At 43.2% G+C, this 17,716-nt stretch overlaps 1 protein-coding gene across 14 annotated transcripts in view; it reads left to right on the forward strand.

Moving 5' to 3' along the window:
* Positions 1 to 17,716, forward strand: part of LOC139380607 (guanine nucleotide exchange factor DBS-like) — a 64,498-nt gene continuing 46,782 nt past the window's right edge. For 6 of the 14 annotated variants that reach the window (XM_071123443.1, XM_071123446.1, XM_071123451.1 and 3 more), the window contains exon 1: positions 15,921 to 16,317. In XM_071123443.1, coding sequence (XP_070979544.1) covers positions 15,966 to 16,317 — 352 coding nt within the window. In that variant the 5' untranslated portion in view covers positions 15,921 to 15,965. Of the gene's footprint in view, positions 261 to 11,788; positions 12,011 to 15,902; positions 16,318 to 17,716 lie in introns of those variants that run through there. The other 8 variants (XM_071123452.1, XM_071123464.1, XM_071123448.1 and 5 more) reach the window with 6 other exon arrangements.

Here is a 17,716-nt window from a genome sequence, read left to right on the forward strand (position 1 = left end):
TGTGCAGTCTCCCCCCTCTTGCCCCTCCCCCCCTGGGATAAGCAGCTACGCCAGTCCCTCTCTCCCTCCACCACAGCATCGGCTGTCTGAAGCACCAGGGAGACAGGCAAGCAGGCTCAATCTCTCTCCAGCCACGGCGTCCCTTTTCTGGTTAACAGGACTCCCGTTCCCCCTCCTGAGGATGATCCTGTGGATGAAGACGGAGGAGATGGCTCTAGGAACGATGCTGGAGAGTCTCCGACTGGTCACCCAAAACATAGGTGTGTATCAACAGCATCGCTAACAATAGAAATCTGAGTAACATACAGGAGGTACTGTTGTTAAGAAAGATTTTTCTGAAATGTACAGCCAAAACGTAGGTAACAAGAGCATGACCAGCCAAAACCTAGGTAACAAGAGCATGAACAGCCAAAACCTAGGTAACAAGAACATGCTCATTTTAAACACATCTGAGAAGATAGTGTCGCCTTACCCAACAGTATGACGATTAAAACATTGCTATATGTGGCGTAGTTGTACACTAATTGGTTTGTATGTTATCCTTGTCAATGACCGACCCATCACTGGTATGGGAGGACACTTAGCTATGTTCTGTGAAGCTGTGTTTTGGAGCTGAAAGGTAACGTGTTTTTGTGTATGCAGTGTGATATCGACCGAAGTCATCGGCACCTCTGCAGGGAGACTCTGGAATTGGCTTGGTTTTTCCTGCCTGTTGTCATGGGGTGACGTCATGTCTTTACATGTATTTGTTTTAGAGTCAGTACCCGTGCAGCTCTAGAATACTTTGGTTGATAAGTTTAGATCAAATGATAGAGAAGATAGACACATAGAGGATTTTCTCTAACATAACCACCATACCTGTTGTATTACATGGTTACTACTGTATTACAATAACCATGTCACATAGGACTCAAACATGGGTGTAAACACAAGATTGTATTCTGTTTCTTTCACCACTATCCTGAAGTTAACAACAGTAAATGTGTAGGTCTGTAACAGGAGACCAGGTGGCCCAGAACATGTTACTTCACGTCTATATCTCTCATCATCTCTCCTGACTTCGAGTTACACATAACATCTCCTCTGTCACTGACATTCCTTCCTACCGTAGCCATGTTTTTACTATATGTCATGTATGTGTAAAATGGTTTTGGTCATAATGTATATCCATCATACATTTCTACTGTCTTTTGGTGCAAGGTTTACACACAGATTGCAAACATGAACTGTTGCTGTGAGTGTTCTAAGCCTGGTTGTCATGGAGTTTTGTGAGTTTAAAAGGTGGTGGGCTATATCAGTTGTGCATTTTATGTGTATTATGGACATCATGTACTTACATATACATAATATCAGGTATTATCTATTAGATATGATCCTCCCTAGCCACAGGATGTACTTATTAGATATGATCCTCCCTAGCCACAGGATATACTTATTAGATATGATCCTCCCTAGCCACAGGACGTACTTATTAGACGGCCAATAATCCTCTCAATCCATCTCATCCTATTAATGTGACTCCTGCTGGACTGGCCTTCTATTGAGTTACACATCTATGGCTTGATCCCGCACACGCACGCAAACAAAGGCGTCCTCTAACACACACACACACACACACACACACACACACACACACACACACACACACACACACAGGCTCAATATCAGCTTTAGGCCCAGGGGGACTGCTCTCCAGTGTTGATATTGGCCATATGGATTTTGGTCAGGCAGACTTAGAGAAGTGGTATATCAGTCTGTAACTGTCAATATAGAAATAACAGTTACCAAGGCAACACCAGTGTCAATGTTTTGGCTGTCTGCTCGTTAGAATCATACAAGCTTTTGAGATATTACTCAGAGGGGCTGTAGTTTGTGTGTAGTAGCATGGGCATGAGTAATCTAGTGCTACTCTAGTACTCGAACGGATGTCAAAGCTCCATCTATTAACAAAATCACATAGGCCTGTAGGCTACAACTATTTGGTGGAATGTTGCTTGCAGTGTTCAATGTGGAATTGTTCATGCATTTGGAAAAATCCAAAGAACAGGCAGCATAAACTAAATCAAACGTCAGTATATCAAAAACAACACATTTTGGTTTGTAACCCTGAAAGAATTGTCTTTCAACTCGCCAAAATGAGCCTAATTTCAAATGATCACTCTGTAAATAACTGTTCCAGGCATGAGATGTGCATTCATCACTTCTCACTGGCAACTTCTTTCATTTGGAAAAATATTCTGTCGTGTTATATTATTATTTTATATTACTATAAAATAGTTGTGTTGACTGTGGGCTCGGGAAATGTGTGTCTTTCTGCTAAATTAACAAAACAAAGCTATGACATTGCACAGCCATAGCTTTTACTAGAAAGCCCACTGCTGAGGATACTGCCTTTTCAAGATTGTGTTCCACGATATAATATGACCAGTTGATATTACGGTTTCAATAAATGTCATCTTAAATAGTACTTAATTTATTTATGGACTGAATATACAGTACCAGTCAAAAGTTTGGACACACCTACTCATTCAAGGGTTTTTCTTTATTTTTTATTATTTTCTACATTGTAGAATAATAGTGAAGACATCAAAACTATGAAATAACACATATGGAATCATGTAGTAACCAAAAAAGTGTTAAACAAAATCTAAAATATATTTAAGATTCTTCAAAGTAGCCACCCTTTGCCTTGATGAAGTGCTGAGCACTTGTTGGCTGCATTTCCTTCCAACTCATACCAAAACATCTCAACTGGGTTGAGTGATTGTGGAGGCCAGGTCATCTGATGCAGCACTCCATCACTCTCCTTCTTGGTCAAATAGCCCTTACACAGCCTGGAGTTGTGTTGGGTCATTGTCCTACTGAAAAACAAATGATAGTCCCACTAAGCCCAAACCAGACGGGATGGTGTATCGCTGCAGAATGCTGTGGTAGCCATGCTGGTTAAGTGTGCCTTGAATTCTAAATAAATCACAACATTGTCACCAGCAAAGCACCATCACAACTCTCCCTCCATGCTTCACAGTGGGAACCACACATGCGGATATCATCCATTCACCTACTCTGTGTCTCGCAATGGTACGGTGGTTTGAAGATTTGGTCTGATGAGTCCAAATTTGATACAGCCTGGATTCGGACCAAGGTGTCTGTAGTGATGCCTCTAGCACTGAGGTGCAGTGCCTTAGAAGCTTAATGAAGTAGTCACCTGGACTGTGGTGTGTGTTGTATGGTGTTGGTGTGTGTGTGTTGTAGGGTGGGTGTGTGGGGGGGTATGTGTGTGTGGGGGGGGGGTATGTGTGTGTGGGGGGGGTGTGTGTGTGTGCTGTAAGGTGTGTGTGTGTGTGTTGTAAGGTGTGTGTGTGTGTGTCTTGTATGGTGTAGGGGTGTGTGTGTGTGTGTGTGTGTGTGTGTGTGTGTGTGTGTGTGTTGTACGGTGTGTGGGTGTGTTTAGGTATTGTGTGTGTGTGGGGGGGGGGGGGGGGGTATTGTGTGTGTGTCTGTGTGTCTGTGTGTGTGTCTGTGTGTGTGTGTGTGTTTAGATATTGTCTGTGTGTGTGTGTGTGTGTGTGTGTGTGTGTGTGTGTGTGTGTGTGTGTGTGTGTGTGTGTGTGTGTGTGTGTGTTTTGTATGCTCTGTGTTTTTGTGTGTGTGTGTTTTGTATGCGGTGTGTGTGTGTTTTGTCTGTGTGGGTGTGTGTGTATGCTGTGTATCAAATCAAATTTTACTGGTCACATACACATGGTTTGCAGATGTTAATGTGAGTGTAGTGAAATGTTTGTGCTTCTAGTTCCAACATGCAGTAATATCTAACAAGTAATCTGACAATTTCACAACAACTACCTTTTACACACAAGTGTAAAGGAATGAATAAGAGTATGAACATAAAAATATATGGATGAGCGATGGCCGGACGGCATAGGCAAGATGCAGTAGATGGTATAAAGTACAGTATATACATATGAGATGAGAAATGTAGGGTATGTAAATATTATATAAAGCGGCATTGTTTAAAACTTGTTGGGGATAGGGGGCAGTATTTTCACTTTGGATGAATTGCGTGCCCATAGTGAACTGCATCCTACTCTGTCCTAGATTGCTAATATATGCATATTATTATTACTATTGGATAGAAAACACTCTAAAGTTTCTAAAACGGTTTGAATTATGTCTGTGAGTATAACAGAACTCATGGGGCAGGCAATCTTCCAAACAGGAAGTGAAATTCTGAATGCGGGTCTAATTTTAAGTCATCGCCTCTTCACTTCCAAACAAGATATGGATCTGTTAGCACTTGCTACGCCTTCCACTAGACGCCTTCCACTAGAATCAGTAGAACGTGGAATGGAGCCTCTGGTGTGACCTTTGACCGAATGGGAGGGGAATGAGTCACTGTCCTGGCAGAATGCAATTTCCCTGTTGCGCATTTGTCTGTTGATATCACCATCGTTCCATTTGGCTGCAGATGAAAACGTATGCTCCGGTTGGAACGTTATTGGATATATATGAAAAATAACATCCTGAAGATTGATTCTCTACTTAGTTTGACCAGTTTATTCGACCTGGAATATATATTTTTGAAGTTTTCGTCCGAGTTCGCCTGGACCAGCGTCAGGTTTTGGGCACGTGAGCTGAAAGTGGTAGCAAATGCAGCTAATTGGACACTAGTAATGGACATTATGGAACAAAACAACGACTTATTGTGGAACTAGGACTCCTTGCACTGCCTTTTGATGAAGATATTCAAAGGTAAGTGAATATTTATAGTGTTTTTTGTAGCTTCTGTTGATGCCAAAATGGCAGCTATTTCTTTGGGTTCTGAGCGCCGTTCTCAGATTATTCTTTTTCCGTAAAGTTTTTTTAAAATCTGACACAGCGGTTGCATAGAGGATACGTTTATCTTTAATTCTGTGAATAACACTTGCATCTTTTATCAATATTTATTGTGAGTATTTCTGCAAAATCACCGGATGTTTTGGAATCAAAACATTACTGCGCTGAGATTTTGAGATTTTTTATATTTATATATATATATATATATATATATATATATATATATATATATATATATACACATTATCGAACGAAACACACAATACATGTATAACATGATGTCCTATGAGTGTCATCTGATGGAGATAATCAAAGGTTAGTGATTCATTTTATCTTTATTTATGCTTTTGTGACTGTGAAAAATCGCTGTGTGTGTTTTTGAATTTGGTGGTCATCTAACATAAATATATGTTGTGTTTTCACTGTAAAACATTTAAAAAATCGGACACGATGGGTAGATTAACAAGATGTATATCTTTCATTTGCTGTATTGGACTAGTTAATGTGTGAAAGTTAAATATTTCTAAATAATATTTTTTTCAGCTGAATGGGTGGGGGTGTTCCCTTTAGGGAACTCCTTGTGCCCCCTAGCCCCAAGTGACTAGTGATACATTTATTACATCCAATTTTTAATTATTAAAGTGGCTAGAGATTTGAGCCAGTATGTAGGCAGCAGCCACTCAATGTTAGTGATGGCTGTTTAACAGTCTGATGGCCTTGAGATAGAAGCTGTTTTTCAGGCTCTCGGTCCTCGCTTTGATGCACCTGTACTGACCTCGCCTTCTGGATGATAGCGGGGTGAACAGGCAGTGGCTTGGGTGTATGTTGCCCTTGATGATCTTTTTGGCCTTCCTGTGACATTGGGTAGTGTAGGTATCCTGGAGGGCAGGTAGTTTGCCCCCAGTGATGCGTTGTGCAGACCTCACTACCCTCTGGAGAGCCTTATGGTTTCGTCGTCGTTTCGTCGTCGTTGGTAATCAAGCCTCCCACTGTAGTGTTGTCTGCAAACTTGATGATTGTGTTGGAGGCGTGCATGGCCATGCAGTCATGGGTGAACAGGGAGAACAGGAGAGGGCTGAGAACGCACCCTTGTGGGGCCCCAGTGTTGAGTATCAGCGGGGTGGAATGTTGTTTCTTACCCTCACCACCTGGGGGCGTCCCATCAGAAAGTCCAGGACCCAGTTCCCAGCTGCACCCAGACGCAGGATCTAGAGCTTAATGACGAGTTTGGAGGGTACAATGAGATTAAATGCTGAGTTGTAGTCGATGAACAGCATTCTTACATAGGTATTCCTCTTGTCCAGATGGGTTAGGGCAGTGTGCAGTGCAATTTTTTTTTTTTTTTTATCTGTTATTTTACCAGGTAAGTTGACTGAGAACACGTTCTCATTTACAGCAACGACCTGGTGAATAGTTACAGAGGAGAGGGGGGGATGAATGAATGAGCCAATTGAAAACCGGGGATTATTAGGTGACCGTGATGGTTTGAGGGCAAGATTTGGAATTTAGCCAGGACACCGGGGTTAACACCCCTACTCTTACGATAAGTGACATGGGATCTTTAATGACCTCAGAGAGTTAGGACACCCATTTAACGTCCCATCCGAAAGACTGCACCCGACACAGGGATGTGTCCCCAATCACTGCCTTGGGGAATTGGGATATATTTTTTTAGACCAGAGGAAAGAGTGCCTCCTACTGGCCCTCCAACACCACTTCCAGCAGCATCTGGTCTCCCATCCAGGAACTGACCAGGACCAACCCTGCTTAGCTTCAGAAGCAAGCCAGCAGTGGTATGCAGGGTGTTATGCTGCTGACAATTGCAGTGCAATTGCGATTGCGTCGTCCGTGGACCTATTGTGGTGGTAAGCAAATTGGAGTGGGTCTAGGGTGGAGGTGATATGATCCTTGACTAGTCTCTCAAAGCACTTCATTATGACGGAAGTGAGTGCAACGGGGCGATAGTCGTTTAGCTCAGTTACCTTAGCTTTCTTGGGAACAGGAACATGTGGGAACAGCAGACTGGGATAGGGATTGATTGAATATGTCCGAAAACACACCAGCCAGTTTGTATGCGCATGCTCTGAGGACGCGGCTAGGGATGCCGTCTTGCAAGGGTTAACACGTTTAAATGTTTTATTCACGTTGGCTGTGGTGAAGGAGAGCCCGCGGGTTTTGGTAGCGGGCCATGTCGGTGGCACTATATTGTCCTCAAAGCAAGCAAAGAAGTTGTTTAGTTTGTCTGGGAGCAAGACATCGGGGTCCGCGACGGGGCTGGTTTTCTTTTTGTAGTCCATGATTGACTGAAGACCCTGCCACATACCTCTCGTGAGCCGTTGAATTCCGACTCTACTTTGTCTCTATACTGACCCTTAGCTTGTTTGATTGCCTTGCGGAGGGAACAACTACGCTGTTTGTATTTGGTCATATTTCCGGTCACCTTGCCCAGATTAAAAATAGTCGCCGTGGGTACAACATCACCGATGCACTTGCTAATAAACTCGCTTACTAAATCAGCATATACATCAATGTTGTTGTTCGACGCTATCCGGAACATATCCCAGTCCACGTGATCGAAGCAATCTTGAAGTGTGGAATAAGATTGGTCGGACCAGCGTTGGACCGACCTGAGCAGGGGGTTTACGGTTTTAGTTTCTGTCTATAGGATAGGATGGGAGCAACAAAATGGAGTCGTGGTCGGATTTGCCGAAAGGAGGGCGAGGGAGGGCTGTGTATGCTGTTTGTGTGTGTGTGTGTCTTGTATGCTCTGTTTGTGTGTGTTTTGTATGCTCTGTGTGTGTGTGTTTTGTATTCTCTGTGTGTGTGTGTTTTATATGCTCTGTGTGTGTGTTTTGTATGCTCTGTGTGTGTGTGTTTTGTATTCTCTGTGTGTGTGTGTTTTGTATTCTCTGTGTGTGTGTGTTTTATATGCTCTGTGTGTGTGTTTTGTATGCTCTGTGTGTGTGTGTTTTGTATTCTCTGTGTGTGTGTGTTTTGTATTCTCTGTGTGTGTGTGTTTTATATGCTCTGTGTGTGTGTTTTGTATGCTCTGTGTGTGTGTGTTTTGTATTCTCTGTGTGTGTGTGTTTTATATGCTCTGTGTGTGTGTTTTGTATTCTCTGTGTGTGTGTGTTTTGTATTATCTGTGTGTGTGTGTTTTATATGCTCTGTGTGTGTGTTTTGTATTCATTTTTAGATTTTTTTATTTGACCTTCTATTTAACTAGGCAAGTCCGTTAAGAACAAATTCTTATTTATAATGATGGCCTAGGAACAGTTGGTTAACTGCCTTGTTCAGAGGCACTATTGGTTAGAGCCTGTAAGTAAGCATTTGACTGTAAGGCCTACACCTGTTGTATTTGGCACACGTGAGAAATAAACTTTGATTTGATTTGAGAACAACAGATTTTTACGTTGTCAGCTCAGGGATTCGATCTTGCAACCTTTCGGTTACTTGTCCAACGCTCTAACAACTAGGCTACCTGCCGCCCCAATTGTGCGTGTGTATGTGTGTTTTGTATGGTGTGTGTGTGTGTGTTTTGTATGGTGTGTGTGTGTTTTGTATGCTCTGCGTGTGTGTGTTGTGTGTGTGTGTGTGTGTGTGTGTGTGTGTGTGTGTGTGTGTGTGTGTGTGTGTGTGTGTGTGTGTGTGTGTTTTGTATGCTGTGTATGTGTTTTGTATGCAGTGTGTGTGCTTTGTATGCTGTGTGCGTGTGTATTGTGTGATGTGAGGATACTGATACTGAGGAATCAGTCATGGACAGGTGAGAGGTTCACCCCTATTAGCCCCCAGGTTCTTCCATACCTTATTTTTTGGGCCAAGACTGGCTCACATAGAGGAATACTTGGCGTGTGTTTCTCTAGGGTGGGCAATTCCAAACCTCGATAGCCTGATTGGTGTCTAACACACCTGACTCCAAAAATCACCTAATCATGATCTTCAGTTTAGAATGACGTGATTAATTAGCTGTGTTTGCTAGGGATGGAGAAGAAGTGTGACACCAATCAGGCCCCCGAGGACTGGAGTTGTCCCCCCCTGACCTAGACGATTCACCTGTCTCTCTGGTTTTTGATGAGATGTCTTGTTTTTGTCTCTCTTTTTGTGGTCTGTTGTTAGGGAGAATGTGACTTCCCTCTGGCCATCAGAGAGAAATCGTGCCAACATTCACAGAGAGTAGGGAGGGAGGGAGTGGGGGAGAGAGACCTACAGCAGCAACTAGATCTTCTGTACAGATTCTCAGACCTGGGCCCTGACAGTTAATCTCAGTAAGACAAAAAATAATAGTCTTCCAAAAAAGGTCCAGTTGCCAAGACTACAAATGATATCTAGACACCATTGCCCTAGAGCACTCACAACTATACATACCTCGGCCTAAACATCAGAGCCACAGACAGACCTGGCTCTCAAGAGAATACAGGCTATGCACCCACAAAATTAGCTGTAAACTGAGCTGCACTTCCTAACCTCCTGCCAAATGTATGACCATATCAGAGACATTTCCCTCAGATTACACAGATCCACAAAGAATTTGAAAACAAACAACATTTTTATAAACTCTCATATCTACTGGGTGAAATACCACAATGCGCCATCACAGCAGCAAGATTTGTGACCTGTTGCCGCAAGAAAAGGGCAACCAGTGAAGAACAAACATCATTGTAAATACAACCCATATTTATGCTTATTTATTTTCCCTTTTGTACTTTAACTATTTGCACATAATGTGACATTTGAAATGTCTTTTATTCTTTTGGAACTTTTGTGAGTTATGTTTACTGTACATTTTTATTGTTTATTTCACTTTTGTTTATCATGTACTTTACTTGCTTTGGCAATGTTAACATATGTTTCCCATGGCAATAAAGCCCCTTGAGTTATAATGTTGTAACATGATCTGAAACCAGTCAAGCATGTTGTAAACCCCATGAGCAGAACTATTAACTAGAATTATTAAGCGTTTCACTGTCATGCACAAAATCAACCATTATTCAGATGGACACCATAATAAACCAGATTAGTGACCCTAATATAAAAAACAGATGAAACAGTGCCACCATGTCTATGGCCCACTATGTGTAGACTAAACTGCACAGTTCTCATATCACCCACTATGCCCATTGCTGCTAGAGGCTGGCAAACTGCTTATCCATCTGCCTGTACAGGCTTGTACAGACGGGCACCTTCTACCCAGAGCTTTGAGGGCAGCTGTGCTTCCTGTTGGATGGCACCAGGTAACTCCTCCTAAACCTGGGTAGAAATCCTAGCTCCGTTATAGCAGGCTTTACTACCGGTCTGTCTCTATAGGGCTGTCCAAAGCTTCACACACACACACCTATGGTGCATGCCCACTGGCCCACCTACGCACACATATGCGTGCACGTGCGCTCGAACAATCACGCACAACGATGCCACCTCTCTGTCTCATGATCTACACAGTAACATATTCCAATAGATAATGCCCAGTCAGGGTTTCTGTGATCTAGATGTGTCAGTGTGGATGTGGATTGACTAGAAGTAGGTCAAATCAGCCAGTTAGGAAATCGAGGTGAGGACAGAAGTGATTGCTGCCCAACATCTCTGCCCCCTCTCTGCTGATTACAACACTTTATATTCCTGATGAGCTGAGAGTCTATCTGCAGCGAGATGCAGTTTAGATCAGAAATCACATAAAGAGCAATCTGAGCTCAATCAGCAGGGTCAGTGCTGTCTGCAGCTTGAGTTGAATTGTACAGTGCAGAACACACAGTATCTCTCTCTCTCGCTCTCTCTCCCCCCTCCAACAGGGAGTGTCTCTGACAATCTTCCTGGTTTGCTGGTTGCATGATTTGAGCCAGCTTGAAAACCCAGCAAGGTCAGCTTGGACTCCTGTATCTGTGGTTTATGACCAGCAGGGTTGCCAGGAGCCTATGCTTGTTTCAGATCAGTGTTTCTCAACTTATTCCTAGTTGACTGCCAGGGTGTGCACATTTTCATTCTACCCCAGCATTCTGTGTGTGCAGAAGAGAGACAGCAGATGGGAGGAGGTTGAGAATGAGGGGTGAAGCTCACCTACATGACAAACGAGGGCTGCGAGAGGGAGGGAAGAGGTGTATGGAGTGGAGGTGTGATGGAGAGGTGGAGACAACAGTGGTGGTGTCTTGCCTCCTTCTCTACAATGTTCTCATCAGTATGGGAGAGAGAGGCACTCCTCTCACCTTTTCACAGCCTACAGTAGCAGCCGCAGTCTGTTAACCTGCCTGCCTGTTGACTATCACCGCATCTCTGCACACTAACCTATTCCAAGCTTATATGCCTAAACGAGGTAGACACTAACCGGCTCCCATGAGATGGAGTCTGCCAATATAAACCAGCTCCCTCACTCAATGACTAGCCACTACACTCATCTATATTTAAATCCTCTAGCAGCCCAGAGCTTTCATTGAACAATTGAGCCATGTGTGATTGCTGGCATATCTGATTTGTGTTTGCATTTAAAAATGTTTAGAACGGTCCACCATGGAACAAGGGATAGACTTGAGAGAGATTAGTGGTAGAAGCAATGGCTGATATAATTAGCCCCAGCAGAAGGGGATTTGTGCTTAAACGGCTGCCCTCTCTTTCTACCCCTCCTCTTCTCTCCTCCTCTCCCTCTGTTCTTCCCCCTCTCTCTCTTTCTCTCTCCTTTAAGTGTTTATGCTTCACTCTAGCTCGGTCGTGATGAGGAGTGTGTGAGTGTGTGTGTGTTCAGTGCCGGGCCCACTGCACTTTCTGAAATCAGTCTTGGCTGAGGCACGAGTGACAGACAAGGACTTGGCTCTGCTTGGATTGAACTGGACTCCTGTTTCTGGCTGACTTATCTCTACACTATGCATTCACACCTCTACACACAGACTGCATGTGAGTGTGTGCTGAATCACTCCTCTGAGTGATAGTACATTGCAACTGATCCGGACCAGAACCAGTCACTTACCTCTTGGAGTGTGTACCGGCGCGGTCTAACTGGGTTGGGGTACCTCTGGATGTGTGGGAGCAGCGCGGTCCATCATGTCTGTCCATGAGTTTCTGAGGGAGGGGGCGGGCGAGGTGCCCTCCCGGATCATGAACAGACTGAGTCAGATGATCCAGAGCCTGGACATCTCTGGACTGGCCTCCCCCTTCACCCCCGAAGCCAGCCGAAGGAACTCCTGGAGGGACTGGAACGGTAGGAGAGAATGTGTTGTGTGGGATGGAGGGGAAGGAATGTGGGGTGAGGTGAGGGGGGTGTTCCGTGGGTCCTTGGGTCCTTTCCTCTAGGCATGAGGTTCTGGAAGGATTTCTTTAGGGCAGTGAGCACAGATCATCACACACAAGGTTTCCTGTGGGCTTCTCTGCGCCATACTGGGGGGTGTACACTTGCTCGTGCAGGCATAGAGTACAAACCCAAAAGTCACTCTGGGACCCATTTTAAAGGTATAAAAGAAGGCAGCCAAGCAGTAGTCTCATCAGATGGACAATACACAGTAGTCTCATCAGATGGACAATACACAGTAGTCTCATCAGATGGACAATACACAGTAGTCTCATCAGATGGACAATACACAGTAGACTGAGCAGTTGCTGTAGTTGCAGCAGTAGAGGTTGTTGTAGCAGTGACTCAGAAGTGATACATCACAATTAGGGAGATCATTAGCATAGCACAGCACAGTGTTAGAAGCAATACAAGTAAGCTATTGTGAGGGCATTTTTATAGTAGTTGCACAGTGGGGGGTAGTTTATTAAAGTGCATGCTGTAGCGTTAGCAATAGCATCAGTAGAAGACCTCCAGAGTCTGGTCTTCAGACAGGGGGAGACATGCTGAGGAAGCCCAGGAGGAGCCCTCTGAGGTGGGGTAGCAGCAGTGTGGAAAAGCTACCTCTGGTGCCACTGAGATCGCGTGAGTCAGTCATTGGTTCAGCAGTGTGTGTGTGTGTGTGTGTGTGTGTGTGTGTGTGTGTGTGTGTGTGTGTGTGTGTGTGTGTGTGTGTGTGTGTGTGTGTGTGTGTGTGTGTGTGTGTGTGTGTGTGTGTGTGTGAGAGAGAGAGAGACTACAGTGCGAGGCTACACTGCGTGTATAACCTTGCCTTGCTGTAATGTATTCAGCCTTGCTCCATGACTCTTGTTTATGTGTGCCAGTCTATTTCTCCATGAAGGTCTTGCAGACATTTAGCCCTAAGTGACTGAGTCTGGATCTCACTAAATGTCACTGTTCATTGCAACCTCTTGCTCTGCCTAGTACTCAACGTTATGGGCTGTATGAAATGGAAGGGGCTGATGTATGGCTAGTGTGTACTGTACTTCTGTATGTCTCCTATCTCTTCTAAAAAATCTCCCCCTTTCCCAGCAGCTCTAAACCCATTATCTGGGAGTGAAAGCCAGACCTTATGTTTACCCCCTGAAATGGCCCCCTGGGTTTCTGAGCACTATGTTACAGGGTAAAGGGACAAATACTGTTGTCACCTCGCTTTCCTTCCAAGGTTCATCAACAAAGTAAGACTTTGCCCATAATGAGTCTCTCTCTCTCTCTCTTTATCGCTGACTAAAGGTTGTCAAATGTCAGGCTTTTCTACATAAGTATTGACAGGTATCTGTTGCAACCTCACTCCACACACAAACTGTACTGATTGGTCTATTTGTATCCATCGTTAAATACTCTCTGTATCACTCTTATTGAATAGTGCTGCATAAGTGTGGTATTCTCTCTCTCATTTTCTCCCTCCCTCTTCACCCTTCATTATTCACTCTTCTTTATTCATTACTTCATTATTCACTTCATTATTCACTCTTCATTATTCACTCTTCATTATTCATTACTTCATTATTCATTACTTCATTATTCATTACTTCATTATTCACTTCATTATTCATTACTTCATTATTCACTCTTCATTATTCACTCTTCATTATTCACTCTTCATGATTCACTCTTCATTATTCATTACTTCATTATTCACTCTTCATTATTCATTACTTCATTATTCATTACTTCATTACTTCATTATTCATTACTTCCTTATTCATTACTTCATTATTCACTCTTCATTATTCACTCTTCATTTTTCACTCTTCATTATTCACTCTTCATTACTTCATTATTCATTACTTCATTATTCACTCTTCATTATTCACTCTTCATTATTCATTACTTCATTATTCATTACTTCATTATTCATTACTTCCTTATTCATTACTTCATTATTCACGCTTCATTATTCACTCTTCATTACTTCATTATTCACTCTTCATTATTCACTCTTCATTTTTCACTCTTCATTATTCACTCTTCATTACTTCATTATTCATTACTTCATTACTTCATTATTCATTACTTCATTATTCACTCTTCATTATTCACTCTTCATTATTCACTCTTCATTATTCACTCTTCATTACTTCATTCCAAAGCTTAAATACTTCCGTAGTCCACCGCACTCCTCTTTCCTCTTCTCTCCCCTCTCTCTCTCCTCAGAAAGTGGGAGCATCTGAGCAGTATAACTCTTGTGGCATACATGTCTCTGGCTTTATGCCCGACACACTAATAACCTTAACCACCCTCAGGTCAGCGAAAGCAAACACACGTCTCACACACAAACATTCATATGGTTGTATAGCATTTGACACCTAACTGTTTTACTGCTACAGCACCTGTATATAGGGCCAGATAATAGTCTGATCATTGAAATAAAATGGGTAAGAATGTTCTAATTTGTGGTAGAATGGCATCATTCCACATGCCATCTATCAATAGGGTCAGAATAACTATATTTAGTCGGAACTGTCTCTGTCATTGAGAGGTAAAATTAAGAATCAGGTCTTTCAGTGGTTTTGTAAGAATTAAGTCTTTGAGTGAGATAGTGGGGATAGTTAGTTAGAATAGATTATTTCTTTGAATGGTGCTGTTGGAATGCAGTGTGTGAATGGTTAACTGGTGAATGGTGTTGTTAGAATGCAGTGTGTGAATGGTTAAATGGTGAATGGTGCTGTTAGAATGCAGTGTGTGAATGGTTAACTGGTGAATGGTGCTGTTAGAATGCAGTGTGTGAATGGTTAACTGGTGAATGGTGCTGTTAGAATGCAGTGTGTGAATGGTTAAATGGTGAATGGTGCTGTTAGAATGTGATGTGTGAATAGTTAAATGGGACTAGGGTATTTGAATAGAGTCTTTGTGCTGCTGGTGATGATTAGCTGAGATAAGGTAGGACAGGACGGTAGGCAGGACCGGAGGAGAGGCCATGCTCTGTTAGTGCAGGTAAATGAGGACATAGAAATGAGCCCTGGGCCTTTATTCACAAAGTCTCAGAGTAAGAGTTCTGTTCTAAGATCAATTTGGCATTTCAGACTATAATGAATAAGATAATGGGACCTGTTACTAGATCCTAGCACTCCTACTCTGAGATACTTTGTAAATACAAGCCCAGAGCTGTGATCCCTGTGTACCTGCGCTGACTTGGGTAGGGGGACTAGTATACACATGTCCAGGTATGAGTGTTTCAGGTATATAACTACAATTACAAATACTATGTCTATGGTTTCAGATGTAGAGGCAGACCCAGTTTAGCTCATGTAACAGATGACATGAAATGTCATATCGAGGTAAACACACATGAGTTACATGGGCAGGTATAGGAGAAAATGGTAATGAGCAGGGAGGGTCAGCTATTGTCCTGTAGTGTAGTAGTTAGAGGAGGTAACCTGAGGTGGGAAGAGGAAGTCAGAGCAGGGTAATGCCTGAGTGACATGCTGCAGGCTATAAATCACCGACAGCCTGAAAGCGAAGAGGGAGGGAGTGTGGGAGTGAGAGCAGGAGGGCAGAGGTAAAGAGTGGTAGGGCGGAGGTAGAGATAGCGAGGGAGCGACACAGAGGGAATGCAGCAGTCCTGCCTGAACTGAGCTGCATGGAACTGGACCTAAAGGAGCGGAGACAGGGATTCTTGGAAGAGGGGAAGGGGAGGGGGGGAACTACAGGAGAGAAGGGGAGAGAGGTGTCAGAACTAGGAGGAGAGGAGGAGGAAGAGTGTGAGGTAGAGTTGGACTCAGGACTGTGTGCAGAGGGGGAGTCAGAGCGGAGTGTAGGACAGATGGGGCTAGACTCAGGGGAACGAATAGAGGGACAGAAGGAGCAGGAGGATCATTGGCTTAACATGGAGGGACAGCTAGAGTGTTTACCTGGACGTCAGGGAGAGTTAGAGTTAGGTTTGTACTCAAGGTTGACAGGGGAGAGCATGGAGGAATCACACATGAAGGAACTATCAGATGTATATTCATGGGTAAAGATGAAGAGAGGGACAGAGATAGATAAAAGGATGGAGGTAGAGGGGGAGAGGGTGGAATCTCGCATATGGATGGGGGGAGAGACTGAGGACAAAAGTATGGAGGAAGAGTTGAAGTTGCGTTTAAGGCCGGTGAAGGAGAAAAGAGGGATGTCTGTTCGTATTTCCCTGGAGGAGGTGGAGAGATACTACCGTTTCTCCCGTTGCTGCTACTGGCTACAAAGTGAGTGTTAGAGCATAGCTCTCTCTCTGATGCTCTCTCTCTCTCTTGCTCTCTCACTCTCTTTCTCTCTCCCCATCTGTCTTACTTACCATTTCTCTTTCCCTATCTATCTTTCTTTCTCATCAACTAAATCTCTCTCCCTATCTGTCTCGATCCCTCTCTATTTCTGTATTTTATGCGAGGGTTCTATCTTCTCTCCCCCATTTAATGTGAATCCCTCTCTATAGACTGTCTTGTTGGACTGTATTGTAGATGATAATGAAATGGCCGGATGTATTTTCTATCCACTGTGGCTATGGAAATCCACTGTTGACATTCAACATTTCCTTTAGTATTATCTCAAAGTTTTCAATGGGCTGCATTTAAAATCAAGTTAAAGAAATATATATAATTTTTTTGTTCAAACAAATACTTTGAGTCATATATACATATATATATATACAGTTGAAGTCGGAAGTTTACATACACTTAGGTTGGAGTCATTAAAACTAGTTTTTTAACCACTCCACAAATTTCTTGTTAACAAACTATAGTTTTGGCAAGTCGGTTAGGACATCTACTTTGTGCATGACACAAGTAATTCTTCCAACAATTGTTTACAGACAGATTATTTCACTTATAATTCACTGTATCACAATTCCAGTGGGTCATACACTAAGTTGACTGTGCCTTTAAACAGCTTGGAAATTTCCAGAAAATGATGTCATGGCTTTAGAAGTTTCTGATAGGCTAATTGACATCATTTGAATCAATTGGAGGGATACCTGTGGATGTATTTCAAGGCCTACCTTCAAACTCAGTGCCTCTTTGCTTGACATCATGGGAAAATCAAAAGAAATCAGAAAAAGTCTGGGTCATCCTTGGGAGCAATTTCCAAACGTCTTAAGGGACCACGTTCATCTGTACAAGCAATAGTACGCAAGTATAAACACCATGGGACCACGTAGCCATCATACCGCTCAGGAAGGAGACACTTTCTGTCTCCTAGAGATGAATGTAATCCCAGAACAACAGCAAAGGACCTTGTGAAGATGCGGGAGGAAACAGGTACAAAAGTATCTATATCCACAGTAAAACGAGTCCTATATCGACATAACCTGAGAGCCCGCTCAGCAAGGAAGAAGCCACTGCTCCAAAACCACCATAAAAAAGCCAGACTACAGTTTGCAACTGCACATGGGGACAAAGATCGTACTCTTTTGAGAAATGTCCTTTGGTCTGATGAAACAAAAATAGAACTGTTTGGCCACAATGACCATCGTTATGTTTGGAGGAAAAAGGGGGACGCTTGCAAGTCGAAGAACACCATCCCAACCATAAAGCACGGGGATGGAAGCATTATGTTGTGGGGTGCTTTGCTGCAGGAGAGACTGTTGCACTTCTCAAAATAGATGGCATC

The sequence above is a fragment of the Oncorhynchus clarkii genome, chromosome 22, assembly GCF_045791955.1.
Source record: "Oncorhynchus clarkii lewisi isolate Uvic-CL-2024 chromosome 22, UVic_Ocla_1.0, whole genome shotgun sequence".
NCBI classification, from domain to species: domain Eukaryota; kingdom Metazoa; phylum Chordata; class Actinopteri; order Salmoniformes; family Salmonidae; genus Oncorhynchus; species Oncorhynchus clarkii.